The sequence below is a fragment of the Eretmochelys imbricata genome, chromosome 6, assembly GCF_965152235.1.
Source record: "Eretmochelys imbricata isolate rEreImb1 chromosome 6, rEreImb1.hap1, whole genome shotgun sequence".
NCBI lineage: Eukaryota > Metazoa > Chordata > Testudines > Cheloniidae > Eretmochelys > Eretmochelys imbricata.
In genome coordinates this window covers 63,980,988-64,004,844 of record NC_135577.1, presented here as the reverse complement: position 1 = coordinate 64,004,844, position 23,857 = coordinate 63,980,988, and the positions used below count along the sequence as shown (strand labels likewise).

General features: G+C 42.2%; 1 protein-coding gene across 1 annotated transcript in view; it reads right to left on the bottom strand.

The window, feature by feature from the left end:
* Window positions 1-23,857, bottom strand: part of RAD51B (RAD51 paralog B) — a 617,352-nt gene that overhangs the window by 211,477 nt on the left and 382,018 nt on the right. The window contains exon 9 of the mRNA XM_077820241.1: window positions 14,611-14,735. Within this exon, the coding sequence (XP_077676367.1) occupies window positions 14,611-14,735 (125 nt within the window). The remainder of the gene's footprint in view (window positions 1-14,610; window positions 14,736-23,857) is intronic.

Sequence of the window (23,857 nt, the reverse complement as noted above, 5' to 3'; positions counted from 1 at the left end):
CTCTCTTGTCATTGGGTAAATCAAGGGAGAGGTGAAGCGTTTGGATCCTTCCTGTCACAGAATTATTGGGAGTTGTATTTATGTCTACAATGCCCAGATACTGTACTATGGTGACTGGTGCTTTAGAAATTCAGATAGGTATATCAGATATAAATACTGCCATGCCAAAAAGCCCCCGAAAGCTATGCAACTTGGGGGGGAAAACATAAGTGAAAAATTCTCTTCTAACCTTCTCTCTCCCACCCTGTACCCAAAAGGCAGATAGTGAGTTCCAACACAAAGAGTTTATGTACTAAGTTCCATATAGCTATCAAATGCTTACAATGCAATTGAATTGGAAGCCCATCCTATCTATTCACTTCTCTTCATAAAATAATACTTTCTTACATTTTTCTTCCCTCTTAATTTTCACCTCTGTGCCCTAGTTGTGGTCTTTCCAGTGGTTTCAAATAGATCTAAACAAAGATTTAGATCACCACTGTCTCAGCGCAAGGTAAGAATAATATAAAGAAAAAATAGCATAATCCAGCATCCATTGACTTTTAATGGGAGTTGGATCACATCTAATATGAGAAACGAACGGCTGCTGAAAGGGAATTTAGCTGATTTTCTAAATCCACCTGAAGTTTTGTCTCACCCTGGACTGATTTAAAAACAGATCAAGCTGCATCAAGTCCAATGGCAGCCTGTCCTTGGCCAATGAATAGGATGTTTCTCCTGAGGACATACTGGAGAAGAATCTGGTTAGTAGTAATCATCATAATATGCCAAAATACAAGGAAAGCCACATTTCCCCCTCCTTTCTCCCACCACCCAAACAAGGAGAGGCTGAACGGCTGCAGTAATCCAGTGTGTTACATCGAAAGCATATCCATCTGGAAACAATGAAGTCCATCTTGACTGAAGCATATGATATTATTCTGAATATGTACGCAGGAGCCAAATCTGCTGGAGCCAAAAGTGCAGGCAAAAATAACATGAGTGCAAGCTGGCGGACTGGAAGGCTCAGATGACTGATTATAGGACAGGGCCTTTTAAATTTAGGTCAAGTAATCTCAAATCTTTTGACAGTGTGGGCCACATCTTAATAGAAAGACTGTCTCATAGACCTCCCGGGATTTCTCACCCGTTCATGAGTGTGCAGGCAATTGTCTTCCTGTTTACAATCACATAACACCCGAATGACAACTACAGCAATTAGTACATGGAAACGTAATCCCAGGAAAATAATATATTTTTAGCTTTTTTTTTAATGCAATGTAGTTAGTGGAAATTATGATGATGACCTAGCATCATAACCAACCAAGCTCTCCATAGGCCACCACAAGAGCTTGTAGACCAGGGGTTCTCAACAACGGGTCCGGAGGCCCCTGAACAGGTTTCACGGGTTCTGCCAAAATAAACCAGAGAGCAGGGCTGACGTTAGACTTGTTGGGGCTCAGGGCAGAAAGCTGAAGTCCGAGCCCTGATGCCCAGGGCTCAAGCCCAAGCCCAAGCCCAAGCCTTGCTGTCCAGGGCTCAAGCTGAAGCCTGAGCAATTTAGCTTCACAGTGCTGCCTGTTGTGTCGGGTCCCAGGCCATTCCCTTGCTTGCTACCCCCTAATGCTGGCCCTGTCTTTTAATCTACTGGATATGCAGAAAAAACAGTTGTGGCGGCAAAGGTGGGCTGTGGAATTTTTATGGCATGTTGTGGGGGCCTCAGAAAGAAAAAGGTTGAGAACCCCTGCTGCAGACTACAGTTTGGAAAGCACTGCTCTAGGTCACTGTTTTAAGTCCAGCCCAGACCTCTGGTGATTAGAGTTGCCAACTTTGTAATATTTAAAAACCAAACATTCCAGCAGGAGTACCAGAACCTCCCCCAACCCGCCTCTTCCCCCCATGACCCCACCTCTGTCCCACCTCTTCCTCCCCCAAGGCCCCACCTCCTCCCATTCACTCCTCTTCCCCCCCTTCCCCAGCAGCTTGCTCCTTTTCCTCTCTCGCTTCCCCCCAACCCCCCGCCCAGATCAGGAGGGACTGGATATCAAAGGCTGTTACTATCGTATAAGACTGTTTAGTGGCCTTGTAACAGGAAGCCATCTCAGGGAGCCTCTATGTGGCATGACATAGCCCTGCTTGTTCGCTACCCATAGCTCCCTCTTGGCTCTTGTAAGAACTTACCTCCCAAGCCAGAATACTTAAACTAATATCCCCCCTTTGTGGAGTCTAATTTATTAAATCTCCTACAGCAGGAGTGCCCAATTTACAGCCCGCGGACCATACACAGCCCACCAGAGCATTTCATAAGGGCCGTTGCCTGCTTCAACACAATACACTAATGGCCAATTCATTAACATTTTATCATCAGGTTTATATCATTTTAGTTTACACAAGTGTGTACATAGACAATACTGTACATAAAAACAACCTATCTAAATACTTATGAAACAAGCTGGACTTAAAATATAAATCAATACAAGTGACTTTAAATCTTATTAAAATATGTAGAATCTGTTTGGCCCACACAAGGTTGGGCATCACTATCCTACAGCACATCAACTTACTTCTTTGCTCAAATCCAACCCTTGTTCCAAGGATCCCACAGCCCTCCTTCTGGGCCAGTCCTGACGTAGGTTCCCGCCGTAGGCTTGGAGTGGGGGGAAGGTCTGGGGCAGGTGGGCAGGCCAGCCTCCTTCTCTCCTTCCTTTACCACTCTGGAGGCTTATTTTTTATCGGCAAGCCTGGACTCATTTAACCACACGACCTACCTGTCATATAGCTATGATAATTGCCCCCACTTTGGGAGGAAACCTGAGTCAGTCAGGTGAGGCTGGAGCCATTACCCCTTAAAGGGCCAGTCACCCTGTGAAAGGCCTGTGTGAAGTGAGCTAGTGGCCTCAATTCAGTTTCAAGGAAACAGATTTTTAAAAAATCACCACTAAAGGCACAAACTGACATCACTGATGGGAATTCTAAACAGACACCAAGGATGGAACAGGCTACAAAGAACGAACTCCTTGCACCCCTAGAGATGTCCCCATGAGGTCAAGGGCTGGGTATATTTGTAGGGTTCTTATGAAGAGAACTTGGTACTGCCTGTGCGGTACCCATTCTAAGGACACACACTGGCCCTCAGTCACTAGGGCTGTCAATCCAGCATCTTTCCCTCGCATTGGTATCACTTTAAAAAACATTACTTCAAGTGAAATCTCGAGATGACTGAGTGCATTAGAAGATGTGCTGCTAATGTGCTCAGAGCACGGTGAAAGTTTGCATTGCCTGAATCTGGCATGCCTGACTCCAGCCCTTTTTATGAAAGGTACAGTATATTTTGCCCACTGAAGACAGTATTTCAAAACTTGTCTGGTGTTAAAATGTTCTCTTAGCTTTGACACATCTGAAAGGTTTTCGCAAATACCACAGGATGTAGATAGTGCCAACTGAGCTCCTTTTCTCAAAAACCATTAGGAAAATGCTGCATGAGATGTTTGCTTTTGAGTGGTAGCTAGATTAACCATGTGACAATGGGAAGGCCATGTCCACACCACCACTTTTGTTGGTATAACTTATGTCGCTCAGAGGTGTGAATAAAACACCTCCCCCCCGAGCGACATCAAGTTATACCAACAGAAGCACCGGAATGGACAGTGCTATGTTGGCAGGAGATGCTCTCCTGCCAACATAGCTACCACTGTTCGTGGGGGTGGTTTTATTAGGTCAATGGGAGCAGTCTCTTCTGTCAGCATAGAGCGGCTACACAAGCGATCTTACAGCTGCGCAGCTGCATCAGTACAGCTGTGCCATTCTAAGCTTGATAGTGTAGACATTGCCCCAGATCTTCTTGATATCAGACCTGTTTGTGGTAAGAGCTGGGGAAGAAACTAGACCCTATGTGCCAGTGCACTTAATATAGAAGGGTTGGCAGGGGTCAGGGTATCTGCATAAAGTCTGAGCACTTACTGTAATGTAGCTGACGTAGCACAACCAAGAACCTTACAGTTCACCTCTAGAATCCTTCACATGTTCTCAGGCTCCTAACAGAACAGGAGACTGTCAGCAGGAACCAGCATTGATAGTAACCTCTCAAAAGATCAAAAGGGCTGGTATCAGTACACCAACACTACAATTCTCTTTTCTGTATCCAAACGGACTGATGCCAGGATGATGTGTATGCACCTACACAGGGAGTCTACAGGTTATTACTTTTGTACTCCCTGCTGAAATTAGCTACTTTCATTTCCCATATGTACTGTAATCTGTACATTCTCAAAAAGAAAGAGACTTGGTTAGTCTCTTTCTTTCTAGACAAGAAGAGACTTGGTTAGTCTCTAAGGTGCCACAAGTACTCCTTTTCTTTTTGAGAATACAGACTAACATGGCTGTTACTCTGAAACCTGAAATATTTCGTATTTCAGATGCTTGCCAAAGGCCAGGTCTATGCCAGAAACTTTTGCTGGTATAGTAATGTCAGCTAGGGAGTATGATATTGTTTACAACTTTTCTATGCTAGCAAAGCCCTAATGTATCCAAGTTATATCAGCATAAAGCACATTTGCCAGAACAGCTTATTTTGCTTGGTGAATCAGTATAAGCTATACTGGCAAAAGGACTCTATACAGATACAACAAAATGGAAAACATTTTCTAACATAGACCTGACCTAAGAAGAAATGTCAAATAATCTAGTGATCAAGCAGAAAATCCACACAGTTAAGTTTTTAGACCTGGGTTGAGTCTGCAGTTAGAAAAACTGTCTTCTGGGTTATAAACTAAGCACGTATGAGGAGCGAGAATAGATGGGAAGTCCCGTCATCTTGTTTACACAGAATCACTTTTTTTTACTTTACCTGTACTTCAGTGTCAGCCTATGTCAGAGAACAGATTGATTTAGCAGAACTTTTAAAAAATAATTCACTCTTGTTCAGGTTTGGTTTTTTTTAATCAAGTGAGAGGTACAAAGGTTCTGGTAAGGGACAGGAGGCAGTGAAATCTGTCAAGGTATTCCAAGGTTAAACACTTCTTGATATTATACTTCTGGTGTCAGGAGTGATGGTGTTCCAGTTATTGAGGGGAAATTTTCCCCTAGGCTAATTCCAGTCTGGGGGAAGCATGACACTGAAGTACAGTTCAAGTCAGAAAAGTGCTTCTCTATAAAAAACGACAGTGTTCCATATTTATTCTCTCTCAATGCAAACAAGCTCAGCGTACAAGCCATGAAATGATTTCTCTAACTAAAAACTCAGCCAATGTCTGAAAATCAAATTGGGTTCCCCTCTGCCTTTCCCCCTCTCCTCTCCTTTTAAAAAATGTTGTTTTAATGAATTGTGAGTTTAGTTTTTGTAAAAGGTGCTAGATTGACAGCCTGGAGGCCAAAGTCCTCTGTTTATCATCAGAATTGCTGTATTATAAGTAAACTTCCTCACCCTACCCTGGCAATGTGTTCCAATCCTGTCCTGCTGGGACCAAACACATGGTAGATGCCTCATAATACAGACTAGAAGACAGTCCCTGCTCCTAAGAGTTTACAAATTAATTTCACAGATCATGCAATGAAGGGGATAAGGTAAAAAAACAGTAGGGAAGATTTGGGGGAGGAAAGGCAAGACAATAAGATTATGGTTACTTAGCAAACGCTAGTACACAGCATGGAAAAGTAAAGAGTTTCTTTTTTGTTGATATAAAAATTTCAACAACAATATACTAATGCCACTGTTGGCTCATTTTTGTAGTCTTGGTGGCAGAAGTCAGTCTTCTGAAGGGATATTAGTGAGAAGACAGGTTTCAGAGTAACAGCTGTGTTAGTCTGTATTCGCAAAAAGAAAAGGAGTACTTGTGGCACCTTAGAGACTAACCAATTTATTTGAGCATAAGCTTTCGTGAGCTACAGCTCACTTCATCGGATGCATACTGTGGAAAGTGTAGAAGATCTTTTTATATACACACAAAGCATGAAAATATACCTCCTCCCACCCCACTCTCCTGCTGCTAATAGCTTATCTAAAGTGATCACTCTCCTTACAATGTGTATGATAATCAAGTTGGGCCAACTGGAAATGGCCCAACTTGATTATCATACACATTGTAAGGAGAGTGATCACTTTAGATAAGCTATTAGCAGCAGGAGAGTGGGGTGGGAGGAGGTATTTTTTCATTCTTTGTGTGTATATAAAAAGATCTTCTACACTTTCCACAGTATGCATCCGATGAAGTGAGCTGTAGCTCACGAAAACTTATGCTCAAATAAATTGGTTAGTCTCTAAGGTGCCACAAGTACTCCTTTTCTTAGTGAGAAGACAGGGACCTTACAGACCATCTTTTAAAAAGGATTCCATATATAAAGGGACAGCATGGAAAAAAGCCTGGAGATGGACAATGAGGATTGAAGAGCCTATCACTGCCCTTGACCCCCTCCCTTCTGACAGTGGGATAAGAAATACGGTTGGATAAGAATGGAGGGGCAGACTTATGCAGGACCTTAGAAAGACAAGACAAGAAGCTAAAATTTCAAGTAATGGAGTAGAGGAAAGCTGTGAAGAAATTTAAAGAGAGGGATTAGAAAATGGTTCTAGTCATTGTGTTTCAGTTCTCTGTGACTCAGTTTCCTGGGAATAATATTGACCTGTGTCGCGGGGTGTTGTGGGGATTAAGTATTCATGGTTGTACAGTAATTTGAAAATGTGATGCCCTGTATAAGAACTAGTATGATTATTAAGTGATCCAGCCCAGTTGGCAGCGACCAAAAGGAATTACCATCTGAAAGCAGCCTGATTGGTCTGTGAGAAATAACTTGGATGTTGCAGTTCAGTTACTAGTAGACAAGTGTCCAAAACACAGCTGCCCCCCTTTGTTGGCAGGTTTCAGCAAAAAGGCTCAGGACTGAATTTGCCTGACATCCCTAGAGCTGTTCCCACTCCTTGTCTGGAATGCCCAACATCAGTAGAAGCAGGAGCTGAGAAGTTTGCACAGCTGCTGCTTATGCTTTATCTCTTCTGGGAATAAACAGTTTCCAGGGCTCTCAATCTGGCACCCTTCACCAGCATAAAAATCACTTAACATTTTAAAAAAGCTGGTTAAATGAAAGATTGAGTGAAACACATGATTCCATTCTGTTCTACTCCATTCTTTTGAGGGTTCTTTCCTTGCTCTTTAGGTTCTTATACATCAATGCAGTCTCTGAGCCCCTGAGTAAATGGTCCATGGTTAAGACTGATATAATGTAAACATTTTTCCTGTGTAAAAGCTCCTCGATAAGAGGAGTGGTCCATAAATCCAGCCCCATTTAGTGTAGACAGTACTCAGGCAGTATTTATGTTGTGCATACATCCCACACAAGTCCATTAGCAGGGATAGCTCACTGCAAACAGCAGAAGCATAAACAAACACATAAGTCAGCAAAGTGGCCTGATGATATGTCACCTTTAGAAACTTGTTATTGTGCTTTTCCCTCTACTTTATTGCATCATTTGCATTGAGAGCATTAGCTAGTTTAACACTGCACCAGATTTGTTATATTAACCATATTTATGTAATCATTACACAGTATGTTAATATGTGCAGCCTCACCCTGCTCTCATACAGGTCACTAAGCTTGCATTGCCACTGCCTGTGACTGTATCTGCCCTGTGGATAAGTGGAAGACTTTAGTCTACAGGGCTATCAGTCGAGAACCTTTCACCCATGCTCATCTGACCTTTTTTTTCTTTTTTTAAAGACATGCGAATTGTTTAAAATGCACAAAAATTTGAACCTGTCACATACTGTGCAATTTTATTACCAAAATTTTATCAGTAGGCCTTAAGTCTAAATAAAAAAAGTCAAGAGGAGACAGGACACAGCAGTAGCCCAGCTATCCTAGAGAAAGGATCCACAAAAGACAGAAGGTAGTAGAGTTCACAGAATTCTGATCAAATGTCTCCACACTTGCCATGGAGATCAAATGTCTCCACACTCCTCAATGTCTCCACACTTGCCATTCTTTCAAACTCCAAGACCAAGAGAAGGATCCTGCCACACAAAAAGCAAAATGAGAAAAATAAAAGAGCCAGCTGGAGACACGAGAGAAAGAAAGTAGGTGAGGTGATATCTTTTATTGGACCAACTTCTGTTGGTGACAGAGACAAGCTTTCGAGCTTACACAGAGCTCTTCTTCAGGGCAGTGGCGTATTAACGCCTTGGCCGACAAGGCCTAGGCCTAGGGTGGCAAATTTATAATAGCAGCCAGAGGCTGCTTCCCCCAGTCCCGATTCGCGCCCTCCGCCCCGGCCCCACCCCAACTCCACCCCTTCCCCACCCCCTCCCTGCCCCTATTGGTCCCCTTCCCCAAATCCCTGCCCCAGCCCCGCCTCCTCTCCTGAGTGCGCCACGTTCCCCCCTTTTCTCCTCCTTCGTGAACCTGTTTCGCGCACAAGCACTGGCAGGGAGTGGGAAGAAGCAGGATCCGGCAGCACGCTCAGGGGAGGAGGCAGAGGCAGAGCGGAGGTGAGCTGGGGTGGGGGGCGCGGCAATTATTTCAGGGCATAGGGGCGTCAAAATCATTAATCCGGCACTGCTTCAGGGGTATTGGAAAGTCACTTCACTGTTCTTTTCTCCCTGGGAGCAATGATTTTGATGAGTATCTGAGAAAAAGGAAACCTAGGATAAATTAAGAGAGAGCAAACAAATCCAATGAGTAATGAGAGATAGGCTACCACCTAACCTGCAAGAGACATGTGCGGTGCCCACAGCTTCACTTCACCCCACAAATACAGTTCCTAGAAAGATACTATTGATGATGCTGATGCAGAAAGACATTACACACCAGGAAAGTGCATTTGAGAATAAACAGTGAAGTAAGGTTAAATAGAATCAGTCACGCTACAATTTTAACTCCATTGGAAACACAAGGAAAATGGGGACATCAAGGGAAATAGCATGATTCTCAAATAGATATAGACTAAAAATGATGAGAAAAAGTATTTCCAGCCTTTTTTGAGGGTTTGGCAAACAAAAATGATTTATCTTGCTGTGCTGTATTAAGGAGATTTCTTTTCCAGTTATGTAATTGTGCAAATTCTACAAGCTTGGGTAAACTAATCTTCTCGGAGAACGCCTCCTCCCATAAACTGTGTGATACAGAGTCTGGGTTAATGAGATTGTACATCTGGTTACCTAAACCTGCATTGTGGTCTGGGAACAAGCCTGTGTTAAAGTACATTGACGTACTTTGAAGCTATGTTCTTCATAACACTGAACCATTAAAGTATAATCCCCACCTGGAAAATGTACTCTCTGGCAATACATTCATCCCTTCAAATGACTCATTCAAACAGTCATTTCTCTTTGTCTTGGCAGGAAATCTATTTTTTACCTGGTGTTATCTTCAGAAGGCTCATGTTCTATATTGTAGGTGTGGTATATAATGGCATGGCACAATATAGATGGATGTCTATAACAGGCAACCTTCTAAATGAATTCCACTTCTACTTCAACACCCAGCCCTCTGCCCTAGAGAGGTATTATTTACCCTCCACATTCAATTATGTGGAATAGTAATATCCTTTTTTGCCACTACTTTGCATTGAGCTAACGGTCAACACATTATTCAATATCACCTCCCAATTTTTTCCTGCATTACTGCCCCAAAAGCAGCACTCTACTGGGCCATATGCTGTCCTCGATCAGTATATGGTACTCAGGTGGATGTCAGCTGGGATTTCCCACACAGATCTAGGCCACCAGAAGACACTTAGTCTGTACATGTACACTTGGGCATGTCAATGCTTTGAATTACACTTCTGCTGCAATCCTCATCCTGGGCTTCATCTCCTCTTGCCTGGACTATTGAAATTTCCTTCTCTGTGGCTTCCCCAAATCCCAGCTTATCAGACTGCAGCATGAGCAGAATGATACTTCCTGCCTCACACATGCAAAGAGACACAACCATAGTCCCCACGTACTTAAACACCTTCGTTGGCTCAAGTTCTAGTCCAGAATCCAGTTCAAATCTGCTGTTGTGTTTGAAACTCTCCAAGGGCTTGCCCATGCCCACCTCAAAGCTCTTGGCTCTCTCTCTACTCCCCTCACTTAAACAGACCTGGCTTCTTCTCTGTCTTACCACTGCAGATCCTGCCATCTAGAATAGCTTTATGTGTTTCTGATTTGTCCTAAAGGTATGTCTACACAGCAAAGAAGAACCCGCCTAGGCCAGCTGACTTGGGCTCACAGGGCTCAGGTTGCATGGGGCTGTTTCACTGCTGTGCAGACTTCTGGGCTTGGGCTGGAGCCTGAGCTCTAGAACCTTCCCACCCCACAGTATCCTAGAGCCCAGATTCCAGCCCAACCCTAGAAGTCTACTCAGCAACAAAACAGCCCCCCAGCCCACACCCTGTGAACCTATAGCTGCTGGCATGGGCCAACCGCAGATTTTTCTTTGCTGTACAGACATCCCCTAAACTAATTTCAAGACTCATCCGTGAATATCTTCTATCCCTGTCTATGACTTCATTTGCTTTTATCATTAACTTTGTAACTGTTAGTTATAGCAACTCCATAAAGCATTTGGGGATCCAGTTTATAGGGGAGACACTAGAATACACAACTATATTGTTTATATTGTACTTGTGCTGGTCATGATCCCCACCCACAGTAAATTCAATATACTCAATTTCTTTAGATTAAATCTCAACATTCCATAACTTGCAATAAATATGTCCATCTCTCTAAAATATCCAGAATCCTCTGTAATTTGGGGCAATAATCCTCCACTCTGTTTGCACACCTGCTTAAATTTGACACCATTTGAAAATATAATCACTATATTCATTATACTCCAGTTTACTAATGCAGATTTAAAAAAAGTATTAACCACACATTTCCCCCCTGTGATTAGCACTTATTTCCTCTCCTCTCTGCAAATACAATGTGGTTTATTTGCTTTCTCTCCTTCTTATTGAGAAAAAGCCAGCCTGACACTAATTTATCTCAATCCCCTCATTTGCTATCAGCAAATTCCTTAGAATTGAGTTAATTAACTTTTGCTCCAGTGGCTGTAGAATAAAAATACTGTAGGTTCTGCAGTATATTTAATGATCATTCCTTAGTCACCGGTGGAATGACAGACAAACATATAAAGAGACAAGGTGCGTGACGTAATATCTGACCAGAAGTTGGTCCAATAAAAGATATTACCTCACCCACCTTGTCTCGCTAATATCCTGGGACTGACATGGCTACAACCACATGGCATGTAGACAAACATATATACAGTCTGGAAGACTCGCCCCCAAAATTTTTTGAAAGTCATTTTTTCATTATATATCTCCACCCCTCCACCAAAGATAATGGTTGTCTGATAGCCACAAGATTGGAATGTTATTCATACAGTACTAAGCAAACCAGCAAAAGAACAGCTGGTCTGTAACCAAGGACACCCTGAAAGTTATGTCTGGTATCACTTTGATTAAGGGAAGTCTTGTGCTTGTTTTTATGAGTCACAATGGATTTGTGGAATTGCAACACTTTTACCTGAATCAGGAAAACTGCAATCTGTCACCTGGTCTAGGCTGTGAAAGTCCTACCTCAATCCAAAACACAGCCTCTTTATTATGCTTTAGGAAATCTCTTTGTCCTAGTTATGGATCCTCTCTCACTTATGCTAGCTTCATACTAGGAAGGACACCACTCCTTTGCTGAGTTGATAGAATCTGGCCATACAGTCCTCTGCCTTTCAGGTGCTGATTTTTCCCTTGTCTGAGTGAACTCAAGGGACCGATGCAGGACAGATGCCTCTAATTTTCAAAGAGCACTTATACAGAGGACAGTATCATAGGAAGTTGGCTGCCAAAAGAAAATTACTTTTCACTTCTTGAGGCACGACTATAACCGTATGCATTTTACTTTGCTTACTTTGTATCGTAAACCTTGTTTTCAATAGGTAAACTGAGGATCTGAGAGCCTTTATGAAGACATTTTTACCCTCGGTTGGTGCTCTAAAATAAATAACCAGGACTTTTTTCCCCAAACAGGGTTTTTCTTCTATGCCAGAAAGGATCTCCTGTTGTTTGCAGGAGGGATTTTGAACCGGGTCCAGCCACAGGTCATCATGCCACCTTCCCAGGGTAGCAAACCCTCTATCTGATGCCCAGGTCCTACTTTGGCACTTTGGAAACCCCACATGCCCTCCATCTTTTTAGGGAGATGATGTGGTATGCCATGGTGATCTAGCTGGAGGTCTGCCCAGTGATGCGGCTGCTGTGTACTGGACTACAGCATCCAGTATGCACTAAGGGTGTTTCACAAAACTTTCTAATTTTAAACATATCTAACTGCAAAAGAAAAAAGTGTGATACTTGTGATGAAAAGGATTAACAGTTATTTCTTCAAACTAACCCTATCATATCTGTTACTTTCAAACCTTTGCCATAACACTACTTACTTTCATGGCTAAAGCTAAGGTAAACTGATCTAACAGAACAGCAATGCTTGTCAATATCACTAACCGACAGCCTGTTCCAGCTACAGCAGCAGAAATCCAAGATTTAATCTGGAACCCTTGTAGGGATACTCTGGCCCCACGTTTAGCATGAGATTTGTTTGGTCCCAGGATTATAGTGGAAATCAATACTTAAAGTGTGGTCCTAATCTGAAAAGCGTCTCTACAAATTGCATTTTTGTCTCACTAATGTTGATAACAAATCTGTTCAGGTCACAAGAACCAAGATTTTTCCTAACGGCAAGCTCCACGTGGCATCTGAAAGTCAGGCTGTGCTCTTCGGCTATGTCTACACTGCAGAAACACACCCACAGCGGGCCAGGGTCAGCTGACTCAGGCTTGCACGGCTTGGGCCGTGAGGCTATGAAGTTGCAGTGTAGACGTTCAGGCTTGGGTTGGAGCCTGGGCTATGGGACCCTCTCCCCTCATGGATGTGTTTTATGGATTTTTGATTTTTACACATAAATTCAGTTCTTGTCAGGGTGTGGCTGGACGAATACGAGGATATGACATCATAAGTACCAAGGAGATGACGCATAATTAACTGAGATGGGGAATGATTATCCATGGCTGGGACTTATTGGCACGATGATGATAATAATTATTAATAATTATAATTAACAATTCAAACTGGTTCAAATGTTTTGTTTTTGTTAAACATCTATTCAACTAAAGCACTCAGGAGAAAAGCTCTTTGTTAAAGGTTCAATTAAGGGCTAAGGAAACACCTTCTACACATTTCCATGAGTTCTCCAGCAAAGTCAGGGAAGACCTGACTTGATACCCTGAATTTCTCTCAGGTGAAAACAGCAGAATGTTTAGCCTACTTAGCCTGCTTTGTACATTATAAAGCAGTACTAAACCCAGTCACCCCAGCCCGCTGCAAATCTCATTTAAAATGATCCAGGACACAATTGGCTTCTTTCTACCTTTCACAACATGTCTAGAGGGACCAGAACTCCCTGTAGCACAGAATGTAAAGCAGAACTAGGGAGAACTTAAAGAGCAGCTGTATTCAGAAATGTGTTTCTGTACAAATGATATTTTGGGTTCCAAATTTACTTTTCAATGACTCCAAAGTAAATTTGCCCACTCTATATGTCAAAAGATTCTTTTTCTACCTGACTTTGATACAAATTCAACTTGGGATGTGAGAATCCAGCTGAATTTTCTGCCTCACACTGTACATCATCCCCAGGAATAAGGATGCTGAAATGAGAACTTCACTGATTATGTGCATGGTAGAATCACTCTCCTATAGCTGTATGGGCCCTGGTCAGCTAGCAGAAGGAACCATTGGTTTGTGGCTGTAAAATCAGAAGCTCTGACTGGCAGACATATAGGGAGCAAATATGAGAAATAAGAAGATGCAAGTTTTACATAGTCATTTTTCCGACAACACCCTGACTTTAAGGAACAGGAAATCAGTAACATTAGAAAGAGTAGCAGGATCTTTGGAAAGAGTTACAGTGCGTAATAATGAAACATGCAAAACCAAGAAAGTCCAACCACACAGACATCCAAAGGGAATAAATTACATCATGACTTGTGCTGGCCTCTCAAAAAACAAACCTATTATGTCTTGAATCTCAATTTTTCATTGTTTTTTTCAAAAATGAAAAAGGTGATTTTTGCAAGCAAAAAATTCTACCGCACTTCACTGCACATCATAACATTTCTCAGCAAAAATGGAGAGTTCTCTCGCTATTGCAAAAATACTCCTGGAAAATTTTCACCGTATTTGCAGTCAAAAGCTATTACTGCAGGTGGAGACAGGAAAATTTCACTTGCAGATTGGTGCAAAAACTATAGGAGTTTCAGATAGTATACAGAGTTCAGGGCACATGGAGAACTGCCCCAAAGATCACTGAGTGGGAAGGTTCTCAAAGGACAACCCTCCATCTCCAGAACATCAGGTACCAAGTCACTCAGAAAACAACATCCCTGCTCCAGAACACACAGTATCAGAGCACTCAAGGAATGGCCCCTATCCAAAAGAACATGGTGCCAATGCACTCCATAAACCATAACCCCAAGCATAAGGGGCCAGCGTTCTCACAGAGCCCTCTCTGAGCCAGCTCACAGTGAGCCCATCCCCTAGAGCACAGGTTATGATGCTCTGAGCACTCAATTTTTACTGTTTTTTCCTGATAAGTTCCTCACCTGTCTTGTGTGCAAGTCATGATACTGTAGTATGAGCCTGGTGTTGACGCTGTGACTCCATGTGTTCCCCAGTGCTGCTGTCACATAGCTGGGTTCCCTGTCCTTGCTCCCAGATGTTCCTGAAACTAAAAACAATACAACTTCTGAGTTCAGTGTGTCATGCCTGCACCAAGGATGTGTTTCACTGAGGAATCTTTGCCATGTGTGTCAGCTCATTCCACAAACTAAGCATTCATATGAATGCTTGGCTTACACTTTCAATTGCAGGAACTCTCCACTTTTTCTTAAGCATTCCCTATCTTGTAGGCATGGGTCTGCTGTAAGTCCTCCTCTTGCAGAGTACTACCATGGACTATCATTATATCGCAAATCAGAGTCTAACTTCCAATGCATATTACCATGCTTTTCTAAGTACCTGGTGTTGCACCATACAGGAGAAGCACTTTCAGGTACTGGGAAAGAAATTTGAGAACAATATCGAGATCCAAAATTCTGTTTATTATGTGTTCATCAGAACAGAACCATGCTCATTCTCTTGCTCACCCCCTCCACCCACTTTTCTCTTTAAGCCTATTGCTTCCATGCAGTCCCATCTTCTGGAGGTCTGGAGACAAGGGAGAGGGCCAGGAAAGAGAAGTTATTAAAAGAAATCATGAAGGAGGAGTTTTATGGGGCATAACTGTGGAGCCAGGAAAGAGATCAGTCATGCCTCTGATCTCAAAGTTAAACTCGACCCCACACTACTAGAAATTTCACAGATTCTGTAAAACTTGAGTTAATATCAGATGTCTCCAAAAACTGAGCCAACTCCTGCCTCAGATACCAGTAATACTAATGAAGTTAATGGAGTTACATCTGGGATGAAACTGCCCCCTCCCCCCGCCTAACTGGAAGTTAGATTTTGGAATCTTTCATTTGTGTGAACTCTGTACAAGCCTTGGGGAAAATGCGTTCAGCATACTCTGCGCTGGTCAGCTATGATGACACAGGGGAAGGCATTTCTAATAATGCAGCGTGACCTGGCTTGCTAACCTACCATTTCACTTGATTTTTCTAATCCTAAAATAGGAGACCGATCCATCTATAATGCTGGCAGAAGCCCTAGCTCTTTTTCTTTTGAATACCACATGTTCCATACAAGATGGAGAGATAGATGGTTGATCTGTTTTTACTCCAAGTGGTACCTCAACAAAAGAAAAATAGGGAGAAATAGGAGAGAATTCAGAGAAATGCAACAAAAATGATTAAAGGGGGTAGGAAGAGACTGATGTATGAGTAGAGAGGTGAATTTCTGAGATAGTACAAGAGAGTATAACTAAGAGTATTGGACTGAGGATGAGTAAAAAGGAAAATTATATTGAATGTCAGGAAACTTCCTGACAGATTTATTACACGGTGGAAGAGTTTCCCAAGGACACCATGAAATCCTGATCACTTGAGCCAATTAAAACAAGACTGAGCAAAACTCTGGAGAATATACTGTAGGGAGAAATCCTACCCTTGCCATCAGGCCACATTATCAAAGTCTTTTCTTTCTTCAGCTTCTAGGCTGGTATAAACAAAGAGTTAAAACCTTCTTAGCGTTTAAAGGTGTTCTCAAGCATGGAGCAGGAAGAGCTACTTCACGTGGCCATGCAGCATGACATATTTCAAACTGGGAAACAGAAGCTGGATTGAGAAAAAAGAGGGGGTTCTTTACTTGCTCTCCACCCAAGAGTCCAGAATAGCTGGATGCTTCTGTTAAAACGATCAACAGTGAAATAGTTAATGTGGACACTGAATTTGTAACCAGTAGGGTTCTGAAAAAATACCTCACTGAGGTGAAAAGGGAAGTTCGTACCTCAACTAGAACTACTGTTTCAGGCTGTCTGTAGACTTAGGACCAGAGCCATCAGCACTTTCACATGTGGAAGGCTTTCTTCACAACTATATAGGACAGAAATATTGTTGTTGGGTTTTTTTTAATTTAGAACTTGTGCTTTGGAAAAATTGGTGAGGCCACCAGAAAAGTATTAATAAAGAGTAATTGCCAGTAACTTGTATGGTTGCCAGTAAGGTTGGTAACTTGCAAATGATGGTAAATATATAGTGTTTGTCATGCACTAAGCACACTCTGAGCCAGAAAGATATGGAGTCCATCCTAGCTAATCCACGGTCCATGTAAATCAATGGCATAAGTTGATACGCTATTGATATCGGGGGTTTTGAATCAGACTCTAAAACATTTGAAACCACACATGAAATTTATAACATTTCTTATCAAAGGTAGTGCTTAAGTATGAACTTATACTCTGTGCTACTTTGAATTACTTCTTTCATTGTATCCAAACGCTATACCTTATTCCCACATGCAAGCACTTTTCCAGAACATTATGTGATCTGGTTTGAAGACAATCCACACTAGCACTATCCTGCTCTGAGGATCGCTTTTCTTTATGTTGATACATGTCAAGCTTTCACATGGATAAATACCTCCAGAAGCAGCAGCAGCAACAGCAAATGGGAAGTTGCAATGTCAGGAATGCTGTTCGGTTAGTCTAACCAATCTGTATTGAAAAGGCAGATGTGCTGAAAATAACTCCCAGCTATGCCACTCACTGATCCTTCTGGTGACACCAAGCAAGTTATTTACTGCAATTCATTAAGGTTTGCAAAGTGCTCAGACTCGACATCATTGGACAGAACACTCTATATTAGGCCAAAATGTATTACATTATTATTAGAACAGACTTGATGAGAATGAGAGTAAAAGGAGGGAGCCTTAAGATTTTCCAGCCCACTCATAGCCATGTGGCATAAAGTGGAGGCCTGCATCCAAACTGTATTGTCCTTTTTTTTTTTTTATCACACCTAGAAATGGGCAAGGATCACAAAGTAAAGGTGGGGGTCACATGTGAGTTTTAGATTGGCCTGTTAGAGTGCAAGGCGCTACCCATGAAGTTCAGAGATGAACCCTCCAAAATTCTGTGCCTCTGATATTAGCCCTTATTTGATAGACCATCTTGACATTTCAATGTAGACAGGAAGGCTGAGCTGGGCAATGAAATAGTTAAATGTCTAGGGTCTGAGTTGAGGAGAAAACACGCCATTACTCTTCCTGATCCTGCATTTCTTGCAGATCCAAAACTCCCACTGATGCCAACAGGAATTCTGAAGGTGCAACGAGGGCAGGACCAGGCTCACGGCAGTTTAAAAGAAGGCAGGCAAGTTAATTGCTGTAGCCTCTTCATTTTTTAAAGGAAAAATGCTGTTGTACCAGGCTGTGTCAGCACCTGTCAGGAAGAAGACTGTTTGTGTGACCCACTTTCCAGCAAATCTTCTTCCATGAAGTTATTCAAATTTATGACTCTGGTGCAAAGTGGTTATTAAAGCTGGAGCAAATTTACAGTGCAGAACTTTTACAGGGTGAAAAGGAATGCTTTGCAGAAAAGGTTTCCATTTTAAAGAGATACTGTAGGTCTGCTGCAGACTTATATATTAGGCAACAAACAAGAGGAAAAACTAGCAAGTGGGGAACTTTGCAGGAAAGTTCAAGGATGGTGAGAATAGATATTCTTTCCCCTCCTCCCTGTACCAAACACCAGAAGACAGCAGATGTTTCAGAGGCAGGAAAGAGGAAATGGAAGGAAAATGGATTAAAATTAAAATGCACTGTTAAAAAAATTCGTATCTTTTCTATTATCTCAAAAGCTATTTGATCATTAATGAGCTCATGAAAGGAGATGAACAAATGTTACTATGTTCATAAAAACATCCCTTCCCTTCACTCTCTGCCTCTCCCTCCCATTTCTAGTAGTTTCATATCTGCAGATTTTTTGTACCAGATCACCCTGCAGCTGGGCTCAAAGACAGCATCAAGCTCATAAACAAGAGACACGTAATAGAACACAGGTTGCCATTTGGACTCAAGGTTACTGATTCCAATCCAGGTCGAGTTCCTGTCTATTGGTTGATCAGTAAAGTATATGAAATGAGTTGAAGGTCTCAGTCCATATCACAAAATCCCATTGGCAACTGGCACTAATTGACCACTTTGTTCGCAACATCAACAGGAAGGCCCAGGACTGAATGAGAATAAAGAATGTTCTATCTTCTCCTCCACAAAAGATGGTCCCTCTGGTCAGGAGTAACATTGACAAGGGGCTGTAACTGTTTTGGAGTACAAGTGCATGGTAGGCCAATTTCTGTCCACAGAAAAACTGGCTGGGTCACACTTGACTGCTGCCACAAATGAAAGTAAAGCCTTCTGTGGCTAAAGTCAAATACAAAGTTAATGGCTTTCCACAGCCAGAGGAAAAACTAAAGAAAAGAATAAATTCAATGTGCAATCCAAAATGCTACTTCCAGCAAGAAGATGAGCCATGTACAGCTGAAATAAGATGGGGCTTTGTTGTCCTAAAAAGTGTCAGTTGTGCATGCATCAGTCTTCATGCAATGACACCTGGTGCTAGTTATAACCCAAGCCCAAGATGTACTAAGGAGTTTTGCTTTTTCTATCAACTAAACTAAAAAAAAAAAAAAACCAAACCCACAAGCATCTCTCACTTCCCTACACAACAGGTATATGTTGCAGACTGGTGTAACTTGGCATGGTTTGTGAAATCACCCTCCCAAACCCTCAGCAACTGGGTTTAAAATATTTCCCCACCATACATGGCAAGGGGTCTACACACAACATCACACTGAAGTAAACAGAGGAAAATGGTCTCCAAAGTAGTCAACTCTGTCATCTTTCAGCAACAACATGTTCACTAAAAATAAAAACTTTGAAAAGCACAGAGAAAATATTTATAAATGAATTAATATTCTGAGCTCAACAAAAAGGGCATGTTCTTAAATAAGAATGAAAGTACTTTCCCTCTGTGCTCAGACAGTGTGGGTTTCTCAGGGCAGGAGCTGTGGTTCATTGGCAGAGCATAGAAAGACCACTGCTCTTCACCTGTACTTTACTTAGCCTGGCTTTTTTGAGCAGGTCTCTAATGACACCAGAAGAAGCTATCACCCCCGCAGTTTGACCCTATTCAAAAAGTATAGGTATAAAAATATCTAATGGTGGAAAAACCCATTACCCAATAAAAAGCCACAGGACAAACTTCTATATGAAGTCACTAACCACAGTGCCCTTCTACCACCCACTTCCCGTCCTCTGCCATTTTAAGCTCTTTCCTTTGCAGTATGTTCATTAGTCAGGACAGGAGCTTGACTGCCTTGCCGTTCAGTCGTGATGATCTCATTCTCTGAGTTGGCTGGCCAAGGTGCATTCCGTACCCTTTATGTGACATACCCTCCTCTGCCAGTCCACACGGAACTAATAGGCAGTGGGTGGGAGGCAAAGACGGACAAACTCACGTGCCAGCCCTGTAAGCATAAATCACAAACACGACAATAAAAAAACCTACCCTTTTCACCATTTAAAATTACTTACACAGGGCAAAACAGTGTGGGAGGTACACAAGGGCACTATCAAGATCTAAGTAATTGCCAAGCATGAAATGCTGATGCCTTATGAAAAATATAGAGGCAAATGTTATACTTCATTATGCCCTATTAGAGTCAATGGGTTATACAGCTGTAGGGAAGGGCAGAATGTGGCTCAGTTTTTTTGAGGGGGAGATCTAGAGTACAACATATTTTCTGTATTTTTCACCTTTTGTTCTTTTATTATTAAGGACATTTTCATGAAAACTGGATGTTTGTTGTTGCAAGTTAAGTTTGGCCATGAAAATAACTGGTGAGAAACATGCACCTTCTTACTAAATACATTTTCTCCCTGTGAGTGCGCAAGTCAGACCTGCCAACTTTACTGACAAAAGCAAGCGAGTTTGAGAGCGGGTCAGAAAGAAAATTTTTCTGCAGAAAATTTCTGCTTTTCATTGAGAACTAAACATTTTGCAGCCAGAAGTTTTCAGCTTTTGGCTGAAAACATTTTGGTTTCCAGGATTTCAGGTTTTTGATGAAAAGTCAACATTTTCCACAGGAAGCAGACACTTTGCAGAAAGTTCTATTCAAAACCCGTTTCAAGGAAAAAATGTTGAGCAGCCCAAATTATCAGGCATCTTAGCACCGCAGAAGCTACACAGCTACAGGAGAGTGTGCTGCAGACTATTCTACCTAATGTATTGTCAAGAGAAAGAAAATTGTCAGCTATGGTCCAGTTGCAGAATGTTTACTACTGATGATAATGAAGGGAACAAGACAAAGCTGGATTCCTATATCCTGGGTGGCATTTGCAGTGCCAGTCCAAGTCATCTGGGATCACAGAGAGAGAGTAAGTGACTCTAATGTCATTTTTACACTCTATTTTATTCTCATTTATTTTTTTGTATTGTGGCAGCTCCTAGAGTCCTCAGCTACATTGTGCAAGGCACTGTACAAAACATATAATAAAAAGATGGTTCCTGCCCCCCCCCCCCGACTTTACAGTCACTGTCGTGAGTATGGCTATGTCCACACTACGAGCTAGGGGTGCTGATTTCCCTGCTCGTGTACACATACTCATGCTAACTCTCAAAGAGCTGGCATGAGTATGAAACTAGCAGTGTAGCCATGGTAGCACTGGTAGTGGCAGTGGAAGCGGAAGCACAGCTGAACCTGAGTACAAATCTGCCTGAAAATGGTGGACACGTACTCGGCATGGCCTCTGGTGGTACTACCCATGTTACCACGGCAACAATGCCATTTATACTCACGCTAGCTTGATGAGAGCTAGTGCAAGTACGTGTACACCAGAAAGGGAATTCACACCCCTAGCTCATAGTGTAGACATTGCCCTTTACTGAGGTTTCAGACTCTGTCTGCTCTTGCTGATTATTGCCCACCTAAAGTCATAATCCTCTTTAAAGAACAAGGAAAGAGAAGCAAATAAGTGATAGGCCAGCAGAATTGTTTATGAGTAGAATATATTTCAATATTTTCTATAAGACATCTGAGGATCTTTAGAAATAAGTTGGGACCTCCATTCAGTATCAGGATGTGGGATGGGTCTTCCAGAGAATAAGACAAATGCGGTTTTGTTGTTAATTTCATGCTTTTCGATGCTGGCCAGCATGTCCATTATCATCAATATGTTTTGAATTAGGGAATCTCAACTCCTGGCATCAATGAGTTCATGTTGATTCCATTTTATTCTGAAAGTCAGTGAAAGAGCAAATGCTCAAGCCAGTACTGAGGCTCCTGTCTGCTGACTTAAAAATGGAATTGACGTTAAGAAACAAGAGAATCCAGCTGGTCTGACTTCTTGCCAGACAATCCACCAGCCCTGAACAAAATGGTCAGCTCTCAGGAGCTCTGTGGAGGAGGAAAGACAACTGGTGGTTTACAGCACCTGAAACAGGCCCAGATCTGGGGAGTGCAGAGAGTCATGATCCTAGGAAGCTGATGGTTTCTTTTCACCACTTCAAACCTTTTGCTTCTGTAGTTTGGCAATAAATCACAAACTGATCAGCTTCCAGCACGCCAATATTCCCATATTTCTAATGGATGCTTGCAATCAGAAGTACTTGGGAAGGTGATGTGGTGAAGGTGAGTACAAGAGGACACAGTAGAGTGGTCACAGATGGATTCCTCCCTATAAGCAAGGATAAACTGTTTACACACTAACTCACCCTCCCTCCTGGCCTTTCTATGAATAGGCTTGAGAAATTCTCTCTTTTTTTCTACTATTCCACTGATTTGCAACATATCTCCTCAATGACCACTGCTGATCCTCCCACACTGTAACTTTTTCCGTCCTTTTCTTTGTTGCTGCCCAGATCTTCCTGACATCATCCTGCCCCCTACAAAACAACCCCCCTCTCCTGTCCCATCATTTAACCCTGTCTTTCCAATAGCAAATCATTCTAGCAGCAAAAACATTTCCCAAGTGTGCACACTCTTCAGAAAGAGTCAGAATTTTGTCTTGTTTACACATATCCAGGGCACACAGGTCCAAAATGATCCTTGTCCAAGCAGGGCATTTGGCAACACTAAGGCCCTGTGAACTGGAGAATGCTTTTAATTATCATCTAATCAATCATACTACAAATTACTTATTTTTTTTAAATCCCCCCACCGCCCCCGAGGGAAGTGGATAGATCATGATAATAATCAGTGCACATAGGGGTGAGAGCACAGAATGCTAGAATTAATGTTTTCATGTCCCTTAAAGCTAGAATAAAGAAGGGAGATTTAGTACTGCTCTGTCAAGACAACTGCAAGCTCCCTGGCACAGTGTCTTGAAGAACCGCAGTGTACAGCATTTTATTTTTCCATGCTGATTAATCTCAGCTGCTCAACTGTGTCAACCTCTGCTAGCGCTTACCTGTCATCTGGATGCCCCTCTTCTAAACTTCCCAAGCTAAAACCAAAAGAGCCTGCTGCAACTCTCCCCCCTGACAAGGAAAAAAAGCAGCTTGAAGTTTGGAAGACTATGTGTCTATTGTCCCAGTAAAGTGGAAAAGAAGGAGAGATGGCCAAAATCAAAACCTCGCCCGGGGGGGAATTGGAAAAAGAGGGAGAGAGATACATTTTGAAATAGCAGTAACCTTAAGGAGTCCTACAGGATGCTGCTCACTACTCCATGGGCATCTCATGAAGCCACAGTATAGGATTTACGATAACTCCTAGATTTATATTTTTCATGAATTATATCCTGGTGAAAAGGTGATGGTTTGGGAACCCTAGAGTCCAAAGTCCTCTGTTTATCCACAGAACTGGTACAGCGCAGACAGTGGCAGTGCAAACTTCCCATGCATCAAGCTGCCATTGAAACTCAAGTTTCATATGAAAGGCTGTGAGTGGAGTCCAGTCTCCATTGTATGTGGAATCCTTGGCTTCTCTGTCAAGATGCCCTACAAGAGGACCAATTAGTGCCAACCGCGATAAGGATTTCTGACCCGGCCATCTGTCTCCTTGGGAGCAGACTGAGACTTCGTCAACTCATTTAACATAGGGTAACAAAAAGTCATCAGCTAGTACAATTTCTGATTATTGTTAACTGAGCTGGAGTTGAATCTGCAATTTAAATCATCCATTCACCCCAAATTTGGGAATATTTCAGCACTGTTCTACCTTTGTAATTACTTTCAAATCTCAATGAGCAACAATTTGTGATAGCCTAAGTTGAAACATTCTCTAATAAAACACAACACTACTCTTAACAACAAAGGCTCAATTATTTTAAAAGACAAGCATAAATTGCACATGAAAGATGTGCAGTTCTCTATGCAAAGCAGGCAAAGTGCCTCTTTGTGCATTATGACCTCACACA